This window comes from Sus scrofa, chromosome 1, assembly GCF_000003025.6.
Source record: "Sus scrofa isolate TJ Tabasco breed Duroc chromosome 1, Sscrofa11.1, whole genome shotgun sequence".
Lineage (NCBI taxonomy): Eukaryota > Metazoa > Chordata > Mammalia > Artiodactyla > Suidae > Sus > Sus scrofa.
Window position 1 is genome coordinate 203,709,367 of NC_010443.5, and position 14,473 is coordinate 203,723,839.

General features: G+C 44.2%; 1 protein-coding gene across 2 annotated transcripts in view; it reads left to right on the forward strand.

The window, feature by feature from the left end:
* The window catches only part of HAUS6 (HAUS augmin like complex subunit 6), a 50,970-nt gene continuing 47,383 nt past the window's right edge, over positions 10,887–14,473 (forward strand). Inside the window, exons 1-2 of one of the 2 annotated variants that reach the window (XM_013993527.2) lie at positions 10,887–10,984; positions 12,567–12,662. In XM_013993527.2, coding sequence (XP_013848981.1) covers positions 10,890–10,984; positions 12,567–12,662 — 191 coding nt within the window. In that variant the 5' untranslated portion in view covers positions 10,887–10,889. Of the gene's footprint in view, positions 11,370–12,566; positions 12,663–14,473 lie in introns of both variants that reach the window. The other variant, XM_001928749.6, reaches the window with a different exon arrangement.

Consider the following 14,473-nt stretch of genomic DNA (forward strand, 5'->3'; position numbering starts at 1 on the left):
GCATACACCACAGCCACAGCAACACCAGATCCCAGCTGCTTCTGTGAACTACACTGCACCTCATGGCCACGCCAGATCTTTTAATCCACTGAGTGAGACCAGGGATCGAACCCCTGTCCTCACGAATCCCAGTCAGTTTCGTTACTGCTGAGCCACAAGGGGAAGGCTTTTATTTTCTTTTTTGGTTGGCCTACAGCATATGGAGTTCCTGGTCCAGGGATCAGTTCCCAGCCACAGTTGCAACCTATGCCACAATCTGCAGCAATGCTGGATCCTTTAACCCATTGTGTGGGGCCAGGGATGGAACCTGTGTCCTGGTGCTGAAGAGACCCTGCCAATCCTGTTGTGCCACAGCAAGAACTCCCATTTTTTTTTTTTTTTTGAACTGATACAGTAGATTAGGATTTTTTTTTTCCCTCCCAGGATTCATTCCTGTTTCTTCTGATAACAGCATCTCTGGGTCTTTTGCGGGGGGCGGGGGGGGGGGGGCGGCTGTCTCTGTGGGTCTGCTAGTCAAGGACTTAGTTTTGCTTTCCCTTGGCCTAGGGGGTGGGCATATGACTAAAAAACAGCTCAACTGGGAAGAAGCATATCACACTGGGCAAAGGCTCAGACTCTGGGTTCTAATCTTGGTTCTGCTATTTACTAGCTACGGGCCTTAAACAAATTACTTTGCTTCTCTGTACCTCAATTTCCTCATCTGTAAAATAAGGATAATAGTAGGTCTTTTGGAGTTCCCATTGTGGCACAGCGGAAACGAATCTGAATTGTAACCATGAGGTTGTGAGTTCAATCTCTGTCCTCACTTAGTGGGTTAAGGATTGGTGTTGTCGTGAGCCGCAGTGTAGGTCAAAGACATGGCTCGAATCCTGCATTGCTGTAGCTGTGGCGTAGGTTGGTGACTGTAGCTCAGACTTGATCCCTAGCCTGGGAACCTTCATATATCAAAGGTGTGGCCCTAAAAAGTATAAATAAATAAATAATAAATCAACAATAGGTTTGTTATGATGAATAAATAAATGAACATTTGGAAAACTTATAGCAATGTCTAGTACATAGTAGCATTAAATAAGTACTAGTTAAGCATTAGTTAAATTGTAGAAACAATGGCCAACCCAGTAGTGATGAGCATCTCCAGTGTCCAGAATATAATACTGAAATACTGTTTCCCATTAAAAGAAATAAGTGCTTCTTGGAGAAATGGCTGATTCCAGATCTGTATAAGATGAACCTTGAACTTCTTGCTATTCCAGATAGAAATAAAGCTGATTTGAAGAGGTGCCCATTGATTAAAGATGGGATGATTTGAACTTCAATAAGGATAACTGCAATAGGGTTCAATAACCCCATCGAATATCCGTGTGTGTGTGTGTGTGTGTGTGTGTGTGTACACATATGCAACATAATTGGTCACTTTCAGGGTTATTCATTATCTTATTAAAAAATATATTTTTTAGGGCCTCACCCACAGCATATAGAAGTTCCCAGACTGGGGGTTGAATCAGAGCTGCAGCTGCCAGCCTGCACCACAGCCACAGCATTGCCAGATCTGAGTTGTACCTGTGACCTACATCACAGCTTGCAGAAATGCTGGATCCTTAACCCACAGAGCGAAGCCAGGGATCAAATCTGAATCCTCACAGATACGATGTTAAGTCCTTAATGCACTGAGCCACAACAGGAACTTCCAACACATTATCTTGAAAACTGATAAAGAATAGCATGGAATCAAGAATTTATCCTTCTTTATATCTTTACCACTAGGCAAACAAATAGTAAATGAGGGAAAACTATCATAGGAGTATTCCTACTTATAAATGAAAAAGAAATGATAGCTTAATTTAGACTGCTATAACAAACTACCTTAGACTGAGTTCTTTAAACAACTAACATTTCTTTCTTTTTCCTTTTTTTTTGTTTTTTTGTTTTTTTGTTTTTTTAGGGCCTCACCTTTGGCATATGGAAGTTCCCAGGTAGAGGTTGAATTGGAGCTGCAGCTGCTTGCCTACACCACAGCCACAGCAATGCAGGATCTGAGCCATGTCCACACCTATACCACAGCTCACAGCAACATCATATACTTAACCCACTGAGTGAGGCCAGGGATCTAATCTGCATCCTCATGGATACTAGTCTGGTTTGTAACCCACGGAGCCACAATGGGGACTCCCATCTAGTTCTGCCAAAGGGATCACACATGAGTCTGATCAATCCTCTGGATCCAGGTGCCAATTTGAAGGAAATATAGAGGGAAGGGACAGTGAAACACACAGAAAGGTACTATAAGGATTCCATCAATGAAATCCAGACCAGGGGAATTATTGAGGTCAAATATCCCTGGTTCTTCAACAGATAAATTGTAAGGAAAAGGGGAGAGAGGAATGAGTAAAATTCTGTAATTGTATTATTAAAAAAAAAAAAAAAACAAGGAGTTCCCTGGCAGCTCAGCAGGTTAAGGATCCAGCATTGTCACTGCCATGGTAGTTGGATCCCTGGCATGGGAACTTCCACATGACACAGGTGCAGGCCCTACCCCCTGCCCTCCCCCCAAAAGAGTGACTCCATTTTAAATAATGTGAGGTGGGTTAACATCTTCTCTCTCTGACTGTTAAATTATACTTGAGTATTATATAAGATCCAGCTGATCATTTTCTCAGGAGTAGGCGGAGAGCTCATCTTTTTATTTTACTTTGGCCAAACCTGCGGCAAAATGGAAGTTCATAGAGACAATGCCAGATTTTTAACCTGCTGCGCCTCAGCAGGAACTCCTTCAGATTTCATCTTCTGTAGCTTCTTCCTGCTGAACTGGGGCATAGAGCTGTCCCTACCTGATGTGGGCCATAGGGTCTCCTTGAGGAAAGAATTGGAATTGGACAGTCCAAAAGGCCAAGCCTGAAGCCAAAAGAATGGGTTTGTTTGGAGTTACAAGACGCTGTCTGAGAAAGTAGAAAGCCAATGAGGTAACAGCCAAGTAGAGGTATAAAAATATGGCTGTTATTGGGCCTAAAAGTGGAGTTAGGAGTTCCCATCATGGCACAGCAGAAATGAATCTGACTAGGAACCAAGGGGTTGTGGGTTTGATCCCTGGACTTGCTCAGTGGGTTAAGGATCTGGCGTTGCCATGATGTTGTATGGGTCTCGAGCTGTGGTGTAGGTAACAGACTCGGATCAGATCTTGTGTTGCTGGGCTGTGGCATAGGCCAGTGGCTGTAACTCTGATTGAACCCCTAGTCTGGGAACCTCCATATGCCGCAAGTGCGGCCCTAAAAAGAAAAAAAAAAAGTGGAGTCAACCAGGAGAACCAAAATTGGATGTTGACTTTAAAGTCCCACCAATCAGGAGTTCCCGTTGTGGCTCAGTGGTTAACGAATCCCACTAGGAACCATGAGGTTGCGGGTTCGATCCCTGGCCTTGCTCAGTGGGTTAAGGATCTGGCATTGCTGTGAGCTGTGGTGTAGGTTGCAGATGCGGCTTGGTTCCCTTGTTGCTGTGGCTGTAGGGTAGGCTGGTGGCTACAGCTCCAATTAGACCCCTGGCCTGGGAACCTCCATATGCCATGGATGCAGCCCTAGAAAATACAAAAATAAATAAATAAATAAATAAAATAATAATAAAAAATAAAGTCCCACCGGTCAAATCTACCTGAGGCTCCTTGTTCTCTTAGGTCAGCCACTTATTTGATAATGTCCCTTATAAGGTTAGTTTGTACTCTTTCAGACTGATTGATATTAAAACAGCATTCTTCGCTCAACAAGGTGCAAGCTCCCCCGTATGTAGCTGTAAGTGTAGGGCTCTGCAGTGTTGGAGAACTGTTGTGCTGAGGAGTCTAGTCGGTTCTGGGCCATGAAGAGTTCACAGGCAAGAACAGTAATTTGTTAATTCTAGGGATAAGGCTTTAGCAGTGAAAATGGAGTTAGGTAACCTCTGTGGGGTCCTATGGCGGCAGCAATACGTAGCATCGTAAGTACAGAGATAGGTTCTGGGTGCGTGCGTTGTGGTTGGGAGGTGACTTGTGAAGTGCAAATTGGAAGGGGAATAGTTTTGTGTGAGCAGGATAATGGGGTAAAATAGAGACTACAGTGCAAGTCTCAGTTCAGTTGGCAGCTAAGCAAAGGTAAGCATCAGTGCCACAGAGAAAGTAAATGTGATTGCGAGGATCTAGGCAGACATTGATGTGATGTTGAAGTAAGGTTTGGCTAAGTGTGAACTGTATTTTTTGATCCCTTCGTATGTTGAGGCTAAGGCCATTCCCTCTAGGGGGGTTAAACAAGCTGAGTTGATGCATAATGAAGAATTATTTGGAAGGAAGATATTGTTGGGTTCTATCCAATCTCGGTTTGGGGCTTCTTGTCAGGGGGCTGTAATTTTTGGCAACTTACTGTTGGCTGGTTCAAGGGTGGGAATCAGAAATTATGGTCCTTGAAGGGACATTTTTGGGGAAGGAGTTGGGAAAACAGAGTGTCGTGATAACTGATTTGGGTCCAGTACATGATAAGACTGTGGTATCTGGGGAGGAAAAAATAGGGAAAAGGTAAGTTGAAGTATCCAAGATCATCCATTTTCAGGTAGGTGAGAGAGTAAAGGTTTGGTTGCTGGCCTTTGCAAGGCTGGAAAAGGTACTCATGGGCCACTGCATGGGACTTATTTGAAATAATACAGAGAACAGTGTGACCAGAAGTGAACACATGTCCCTGCAAATTATAGGATGGTCTTGGTCCTAAATGATTGAGAAGGAAATGATCCATGGTAAGTTTGACACTGGGGCTGATTCTCCATCCTGGTCAGGTGAGGTAGGTTGGGGCCAGTTCTAAGAGGTTCCACTGAGTAGCAGGGGCAGGAACAGAAATTAAACCCTCTAGGGAGAACACGAGTGCAGATTCAGGTCTTCATAGGAAGTATTTGGAAATTGTTGTTTGTGAAGTCCGACACTTTTGGTAACAGTAGGGAGATGAGGTTGCTTGAGTGTAGGATTGACAGGTGTGACAAAGGAGTGGGAGAGGTGGAGTTGTAGTTGTAACATTTTTGGAATGCCTTGGAGAATCAGAGGTGCCAGTGAGTGGGACTGAGAGAATGGGATAAGAGAACCCACGGGAGGAAGAAGGCCCAGAGAAAGAAAAGGAGAATAAAGAGATTAAAATATAAGCTTTTAACCATAGACATTCTTATGGTTCCAGTGACTCTGGAATCTTTAAGATTTGAAGCTTGGTGTCTGAGAGTGGGTGGCTTGTGTAGATAGCTGGTTGATGGATTTCAGGAGGTTGGTTGGAAGGGTCGGCAAGTTTTAACAAAGACAGGTGGATCCAAGATGGGTGTCCTGAGAACTTGACTGTTTTGGAGTTGTAAGTAGTACCTGAAATGGATATTTTAAGGGGGTTTGGAGAGGTTTAGTATGTCCAGGGAGGTCCTTTAATAGGACTGAGTCTCTGGGTTGTAGGACTGTAGATGAGGACAGGTCCTGAGGTTTGGTCACTGTTAGCATGGGTCTGTAAAAGGCTGAGAGTTAGTTATAAGGCTGGGAGGTAAGAGCCCCTAGGAGGAGGATTTGTGGCAGAAAAAGGACTAAGAGCTGGGTGTTCGTACCTGAGTTTGAAGGTACTGAGCTATAGGGGGGCCTTCAGAGTAATCCAGAATTATTAAAGGGCATAGGGAAGAAGTTCTAGACAGCTTTGACTGAGTTCCAAGGCAAACTTGGTGAGCTGTCTTTTAAGGGAGGAGTGAATCTTTTCTATTTTTTCCTGAAGATTGGGGATGCATGTAATTTGTATTTAATGTCTAAAGCTTGAGACACCTGTTGGGTAATTTGAGAGGTGAAATCTGGACCATTGTCACTCTGGAGAGAAGTGTGGAGTTTGAATCTAGGAATGATTTCTTGAAGAAGTAAGTATCCGAGTTACTTCAGAAGCCCTTTTGGATGTAGCGAGGAAGGCATCAACCCATCCAGAGAAAGTGCTATGGGTGTTAACAAATGTATGTATTTGTGTGTGTGTGTGGGGGGGGATATGGGTAAAGTCTAATTGCCAGTCCTGTCCTAGTAGGTGACCTCTCAACTGGTATGTTGGAAGAGAAGGTGGGGGCCTTAAATGTCTGTGGGGGTTCACTTGTCTGCAGATTGGGCAGTGTATTGTAATGCCCCCACCCCCGGGGGGCAACCGCCAAGTTAGCAGCATGGATAGAGGGAGCTAGGAGAACTTTCAAGGGCCTAGTGTCAATGTGAAGAGAATTATGTAGGTCCTTTAGAATAGCCTGTTGCTGTTGCTGATGCAAGACAAATTTTCTGGAGAGTAATAGCCATGGCCCCTCCCAAGTAGTTCCTTGTTTTAAATATGTCTCGATTTTTCTAAGTGGAGGAAACATGGGAGAGGTAAGGGATAGAGAAAGCCTGTGTGGAAGGGAAAGGATGAGAAGTGGCCAGTTTGGCTTCTTTGTTGGCTATGCCTATAGCCTCTAAGGACTGAGTCTATTGGTGTCCTTTGCAGTGTATGACTGACACCTGAGCACATGACTGAGTTACCTGTATGAGCTTTAGGATAAGATCAGCATGTTTAATGGAGGTGCCCTGGGTGGGGAGTAGGTTTTTTTTTCCAGATAGCAGTGTGTGAGTGGAGGATATGAAAGGCATATTTAAATCTGTATAGATATTGACCATGAGGCCTTTACTTAATTGTAAGGCTCTGATGAGAGCTATTAGTTCAGTCTTTTGGGTTAAGGTGTTGGGTGGTACAGGAGAGATTTCTATACCTGGGCATTGGGTGGTGGTGATTATAACATATCCTGCTTTGCATTGTCTATTGACCATATAACTGCTGCCATCAATAAACAAAATGTGGTCCAGGGAGGATATGAGAATGGTAGTCAGATCAGACTGGACAGCAGTGGAATGCTCTTGGATGTCTATACAAGAGTGTTCCAACATTTGAGATTGAGAATGATCTGGTAGTAAAGTTGCTGGGTTGAGAACTGAACAGGTAGAGAGAGTGGGTGATGGACTGTCAAGCATAAAATTGAGTAATCCTACTGTCGGTGAGAAAGTGATGAGCCTTGTTGTTCAGAATGTCCATCACCTGGTGAGGTGTAAGGATGTGAAGTGCCTTTCCATAAGTAAGTTTGGCTGACTTCTGTTATGAGGAGGGCAACAGCAGCAAATGCCCTCAAATAGGGTGGCCATCCCTTAGCTATAGTGTCTGGGTTTTTTATTTTTTTTTCCTTTTGGCTATACTTGAGGCATATGGAAGTTCCTGGGCCGGAATTGAATCCGAGGTGTGGTTTCGAACTACACTGCCGCTGTGGCAATGCTGGATCTTTTAACCCATTGTGCCAGGCCAGGGATGGAATCCAAGCCTCTACAGTGACCTGAGCCACTGCAGTCAGGTTCTTAACCCACTGTGCCACAGTGGAAACTCTGATCTTAGGACGTGGACCCAGGTCTAGCTTTGGGGCCCCTCAGTCTGAGGATTGTAGAAGTCCTTAGAGATCCATGGTGATGGAGGAGGCCCTGCAGGAGAGTTCCCTGGGTCTCTTTGTCCCCTCTTATTGAGGAGAGGCAATCCCTTTTCCATTGCCCCACTAATTTACAGAATGGGCATGGTCCAGGATAACACTCTCCTGGGGCATTCACGACTCCAGTGCCCTGCCTGTTTGTAATTTAAGCATGAACCAGGGTTGGGGCTCAAAGACTGTTTTCCTTGTCTTTGGTAGGGGGCCTCCCGGATAAATCTTATCTTGAAAGGTGACTCTGATTGTAGAGACAATCATTTGGGAAGGTTGTTTCTACTCTCAAGATTGTTGCCGGTCTCATTTCCTCCTTTCCTCTTCTGTCTATCCTCATCTCTGTTATTAAAGACCTCAAAGGCCAGGTTGGTAAGTTCAGATTGGGGAATCTGAGGGCCCTTTTCCAATTTTTGGAGTTCGTGACGGGTATCAGGAGCTGAGTGGGAGGCAAAATGTGTTGCCAGGATTGTTTTGCCTTCCCTAGAGATTAAATTTATTTATTTATTTATTATTTATTTTTGGTCTTTTGTCTTTTTAGGGCCACACCTGTGGCACATGAAGGTTCCCAGACTGGAGTCAAAAGGAGGTGTAGCTGCCGGCCTATGCCAGAGCCACAGCAACGCCAGATCCAAGCCGCATCTGTGACCTACACCACAGCTCACAGAAATGCTGGATCCTTAACCCACTAAGCCAGGCCAGGGATCAAACCGGCAACCTCATGGTTCCTAGTCAGATTTGTTTCCTCCGTGCCATGACGGGAACTCCTAGAGATTAAATTTAAATTGGTAAAAAGGTATAGAGCCTCGGAAAGGCAGGACAGGAAAAGAGCAGGGTGTTCATCTGGGTCCTGACTAATTTCTTTAACTTTGTAATAATCCACAGCCTTGGTAGTGGCTCTTTTCACATCTTCAATGAGGCAAGTAAGCATATAGTCTGGTCTGTGTCTATCTTGGGACCCTGGAGTTCCCATTGTGGCTCAGCGGGTTACAAACCTGACTAGGATCCATGAGGACACAGGTTCAATCCCTGGCCTCGCTCAGTGGGTTAAGGATCCAGTGTTGCCGTGAGCTACTGTATAGGTTGCAGATGTGTCTCAGATCCCATGTTGCTGTGGCTGTGGTGTAGGCCAGCAGCTGTAGCTCGGATTTGACCCCTAGCCTGAGAACCTCCATATGCTGCAGGTGTGGCCCTAAGATAAAAACAAACAACAACAACAACAAAACACAACCAAAACTGTCTTGGGACACTACTTGATAGTTCCAATTGGGATAATTGTCAGGGACTGCTGTGGGTACTGGTGCCTAAACACTGGGTTGATGCTTTTTGAAGTCATCCCCATATTCTCCAGCTTTAGTCCAGATTCTAGCTCAGTCTTCTGTATTAGTGCAAGAGGAGAAAATGACAGTATGTTGCCAAGAAAGGTCATAGGTTAAAGTAAGGTAATCAAATTCCTTAGTAAATTTGGTGGAGTCTTCTGAGAAATTGCCTAACTTGAGTTCTACTTGGGAAAAATAAGGCATAGAAAAAGGACAAGAACAAATATGATTCCTTAGGGGTCAGCCTCCTCTTGCAAGAGAAACTGGGTGGCTGGCTCAGAAGGGGGCTGAGGAGCACATCCAGACTGAGTATGACTGGGAGAAGGAGAACAAGGGGCCGGTGGAGGATAGGCTGGAGGCAGAGAGGGAGAGGGTGTCCGGGGTCTGAGAGGGGGAGGGGGGATGAACCTGGAGAGGAACACAAGGAGAGGGACAGTGGGAGATCTTCAGGGTCCAAAGGAGGAGACAGAGAAGTAGGGGTTAATAGGAGCATGTGGCAAGAGCACTGCAGGTTAGAGTACTGAGAAAGTTGAAGGAAAGCCTGGACACAAGGAATTTAAACCATTTGCTGAGAGGGTGACAGTAGAGGCCAAGTTGGAGAATAGCATAGTTGAGAGGGCTGTCCTTGGGCCAGACCTCCTGGTGGCCAAATTATACTGGGGTTAGCAGTATTGCAGAAAAAGATCGTTCATTTAAAGGTTTGAGGTTGTCTAATCTAAGATCTTTCCCATGTTTGAGGAGTCATCCCAAGGGAGAGTGTTTTGCCTATGCAGACTGACAGTTGTCCATAAGGACAACTAGAAGGAAGATAGGAGAGAGACTTTTGAGGGCAGGGGCTATTCTGGGAATCCCCAAATTCCCAAAGGGCATCCCCCTGTGGGACCTAGAGAGATTCGTTCTGGAGTCGACCTAGAGAGATTCATTCTGGAGTCGGATGTCCAGGAGTCTCAGAAATGAATCAGTGACTTGATCCAGCAATCCCACTCCTGGGCATCTATCCAGAGAAAACCATGACTCGCAAAGACACATGTACTCTGATGCTCATTGTAGCACTATTTTCAATAGCCAAGACATGGAAACAACCTAAATCTCCATCAACAGAGGAGTGGATCAAGAAGATGTGGTACATATACACAATGGAATATCACTCAGCCATTAAAAGGAAGGAAACACTGGCATTTTTAGCAACATGGATGGACCTAGAAATTATCATGCTAAGTGAAGTCAGCCATACAATGAGACACCAACATCCAATGCTTTCACTGACATGTGGAATCTGAAATAAGGACACAATGAACTTCTTTGCAGAAGAGATACTGACTCACAGACTCTGAAAAACTTATGGTCTCCAAAGGAGACAGTTTGGGGGGTGGGGGGATGTGCTGGGATTGTGGGATGGAAAGCCTATAAAATTGGATTGTGATGATCATTGCAAAACTACAAATGTAATAAATTCATTGAGTAATAAAAAAAGAAAAACTGAGTGTTGATTGTACAGAAAAAAAAAAAAAAGAAAGAAAGAAAAAGAAAATGAATCAGTGCCAAGAGGAAAGTGAGTCCCCCCTGCCCCAGGTCAAATTCCGACCTAGATAGTGACAGATCCGACGCTGGAATTTCTGTCCCTCAGATTCTGTCACTGTTTTCCCGAGAATGTCCCTTGAGAGACTTAAACAGCTTGTGCTTTCTTTGGCTGGCGACAATGAGGGTCTTGCCAAAAGTTGAAGTAAGAGAATTCGGTCAGTGAGGTTTCCCCCGTACATGCCACCAGGGGTGAAGGGAACATTCAGCACTTGAGGGCATAGAAGATTTTTACTAATAGACCCGAGGATCAGAAGTTAGGCGAATTGCTCAGACTTAGACATGTACCCTCACATGCTTTTTCTACAATAGTGAACAACAGTCTACGTTTTTTGCCTGACGTAATAAGCCTACACGAGCAAAAGGAACCACAGAGATCAGAAAAATAGAATCAGAAAGCGCGAAACCGGAAAGAGTCCGCAAAATGCACAACCCCGGCAGTGCGTTGAGGGTCTAGTAAGATCTTGGTTGGTTAGGACCAGAAGGGGCGGAGAGAGGGCGCATTGCATGGCGGGAGAGACAATTCTCCGCGGAAGTCCCTCCTCCTCTGAAAACCGGGCGGTGTCGGCGCCAACCGCTTTCCGGGCAGCGCGGGAAGCTCGGTTTGTGGTGGTTTCCTTTTGACCGCTGTCCCATACTATCCTTAGAGGCTTTATATCCCTGAGACGTTACAATTTCAGGCCATTCGAGGCATTTGAGGCTATTTAAGACGAAATGGCTTCGGGCGAGAGAGGAGAAGGCGGTGGTAATGGAGGTGCTGCTGCCACCTCAGGCTGCCGGTAGGGAGGGAGTCTGAGGAACCTCTTAGTCGTTGGAGCCTGAGCTTTTTTCCTTTGGCGGGTCCCTGCCTGCTGCTAAGATGAGCTCTGCCTGCATCACTTCTTTCGAGAAGGAGCATCTCTGGATGTATCTGCGGGCACTCGGCTTCGACCCGGGCCCGGCGACCATAGCCTGCGGAAAGATCGTGTCTCACACGCACCTCGGAGTGTAAGGAGGCCCGGGCGGTGGGGCGGGAAAATCCGAACCCAGTCGCGCCGGGGCAACCCACTCTCTTGCGGACTTCCCAGGTGTTGAATTAAGTATTGGAGCGGTTGCTGTGGCCCGACACTGTCTTCTAGTTCCTGCTCTCAGTGGCTGCTAGCCTGGCGATGGAAACTATCAATTATTGGACCTTGCTGGGAGCGCTTTGTAGGGGAGTAGAGTCAGCAAGTGGGGTAAAAACTGGAGGGGCGGCTTATTTCTGCTTTGGAAGCAAGCTGAGTAGTCCGTGATGTCGAGGTAGAGGTGGCGGCTTGGTAATGGAAGGACGTGTGCAAACGCCTTTAGGACTCTAGGGAACCTTGTAAAGTGGTTACTCTTTATATTTCTACTTCTTGAATTAGCAAATTGCATGAACTTGCCACAGTTAGCAAAAAACTGGTAGAGAGAATGGTGTTAAGATGAAGAGTAAATCCATTTCCTACTTTGCCACAAATATTACAGTTGTTATTTCTAATACTGAATACTTTGTTTATATCTTTGTGTGTTAACTTGCCAACTTTAGGCAGTATCTATTATCTTTCTCACTGTAGGCCAGGGGAAATTTGAGATACATGGAACCAGCCACTTTTGCAACCTACACTACAGTTCATGGCAACGCCAGATCCTTAACCCACTGAGTGAGGCCAGGGATAGAACCTGTGTCCTCATGAATGCTAGTCAGATTTGTTTCCTCTGAGCCATGAGGGGAACTCCATGTATGTTTTTCTTAATTGGCTGTAAGTATGTGTACGTGAATTACAAAAATTAATTTGCCATGACCTATTGAACAGAATTAAAAATATTAATTTTTTTTTTTTTTTTTTTTTGCTTTTTCAGGGCACACCCATGGTATATGGAGGTTCCTAGGCTAGGGGTCTAATTGGAGCTGCAGTTGCCGGCCTATGCCAAAGCTGCAGCAATGCCAGATCCGAGCCACATCTTCGACCTGTACCATAGTTCACGGCAACACTGGATCTTTAACCCACTGAGCAAGGCCAGGGATCGAACCCACAACATGGTTCCTAGTTGGATTTGTTTCTGCTGCACAATGATGGGAACTCCGAAAAATACTAATTGGTATCAAACTGTTATAAAACTTTTAATGATGTTTAGTTTTATTAACCATTCCCCCTCACCCTCTTCTGTTTCTTTTCAAACCACTAGGAACATGTTTGATAGGCTGAACCGTGATGCCTTTCAAATAGTTTGTTATTTTTTGTTTCAAACACTGGACCAGTCTCTCACCAAAGAAGTTTTCAAGTAAGTAAAAGATGTTCCTTTTTTTTTTTTTGATAAGGGATTATGCTATGATATAAGCCAAAATTTCTACTTTGGCATCGAATATTGTTTTCAATGGGTGTTAGAAAAATCAGGTTTGGGTCTTACAAATTTATAAATCTGAGTGATTTTTTTTTTGTAATTATACTAAAATCACTGTAGATTTCATAAGTAAAAGGGATTTTGTTTATAAACTTAATTCCTATCATAGTCTTAATTACTTTCCAGAACAGTTAACTAGTACTAATCTATCTGTACACTTAATTTTGCTTTACTTTTTTTTGTTGTTGTTAATTATCCCCCTCTCACTCCTTTTTTTGTAGGCAATACTATTCATTTTGTCTTTTTTTAAATTTCCTAGGTCTCTGTGAATCCTTATTATTTTTGTTGGTGATATGTAAAAGTGTCAAGTGCTGTAGACAAAAATCATTCCTATTAATTAAGTTTAGCCTATTATCATAAACTGTTGTATATTAAATAGTTTAGGAAGGAGTTACCAGAGTTCCTGTCGTGGCCTAGTGGTTAACAAATCCGACTAGGAATCATGAGGTTGCGGATTCGGTCCCTGGCCTTGCTCAGTGGGTTAGGGATCTAGTGTTGCTGTGAGCTGTAGTGTGGGTTGAAGATGTGGCTTGGATCCCACGTTGCTGTGGCTCTGGTGAGGGCCGGTGGCTACAGCTCTGATTAGACCCCTAGCCTGGGAACCTCTATATGCTGTGGGTGAGGCCCTAAGAAGACAGAAGGAAAAAAAAAAAGTTTAAGATGGGATAAATATGGGAACACTCAGCAGCCTTGTTACCAAGTTATTTTGTTTGTGATTTGGGTTTCTTCTCTCAGAAAAAGTGTTCAAATTTGTTTTAATATTTATATTGTGCCATCATCTTCTTAGAAAAAGAAATAAATCCATTGTTTAGAGCATTTTTAAAGGTTTTGATAATTTATGCTTAATATTTTGCCTTCAGTTAAAGTTACGAGTGACCAGGAGAACAAGTATATTTGAAACATATTTTGGAAATCCTTATCATTAAGGTATAGGTCTTCCTCTGCTTAAATAAAAATAGATTTTCTGATTTTTTTCCTGATTATAAACAAAATAAAGCTCATTTTAAGCAATTTAGCAAATACAGAAAAAGTTAAAAATCATTTCTAGGAGTTCCCATCGTGGCTCACTGGTTAACGAATCTGACTAGCATCCATGAGGATGCAGGTTCCAGCCCTGGCCTTGCTCAGTGGGTTAAGGATCTGGTATTGCTGTGTGCTGTGGTGTGGTTGCAGACATGGCTCAGATCTGGCATTGCTGTGGCTGTGGCATAGGCCGGCAGCTACAGCTCCACTTCAACCCCTAGCCTGGGAACTTCCATGTGCCGCAGGTGCAGCCCTAAAAGGACCAAAAAAAAATCTAAACCTACCAACCAGAGAATATCACTGTTGACATTCCAGCCTTTTAGTCTTTTTTTCTACGCATAAATAATTTTTTATGAATAAACGATGCATGTTATGCTATAGAAATAGGAGAAAAGGGACTTAAATAATTAGGAACCCGAATAAAAATTTAGACAAGACTGATTATCAAGGGAAAGCAGTAAGCATTTTTTTCCCCTGCTGTTCGTGGCATATGGAAGTTCCTGGGCCAGGGACTGAACCTGCATCACAGCAGTGACTACATCTGATCTTTTTTTTTTTGGCTTTTTTGGGCTGCATTCGTGACCCCAGACTAGGGGTCAAATTGGATCTACAGCTGCCGGCCACAGCCACAGCAACACAGGATCCGAGCTGTGTCTGTGACCTACAGC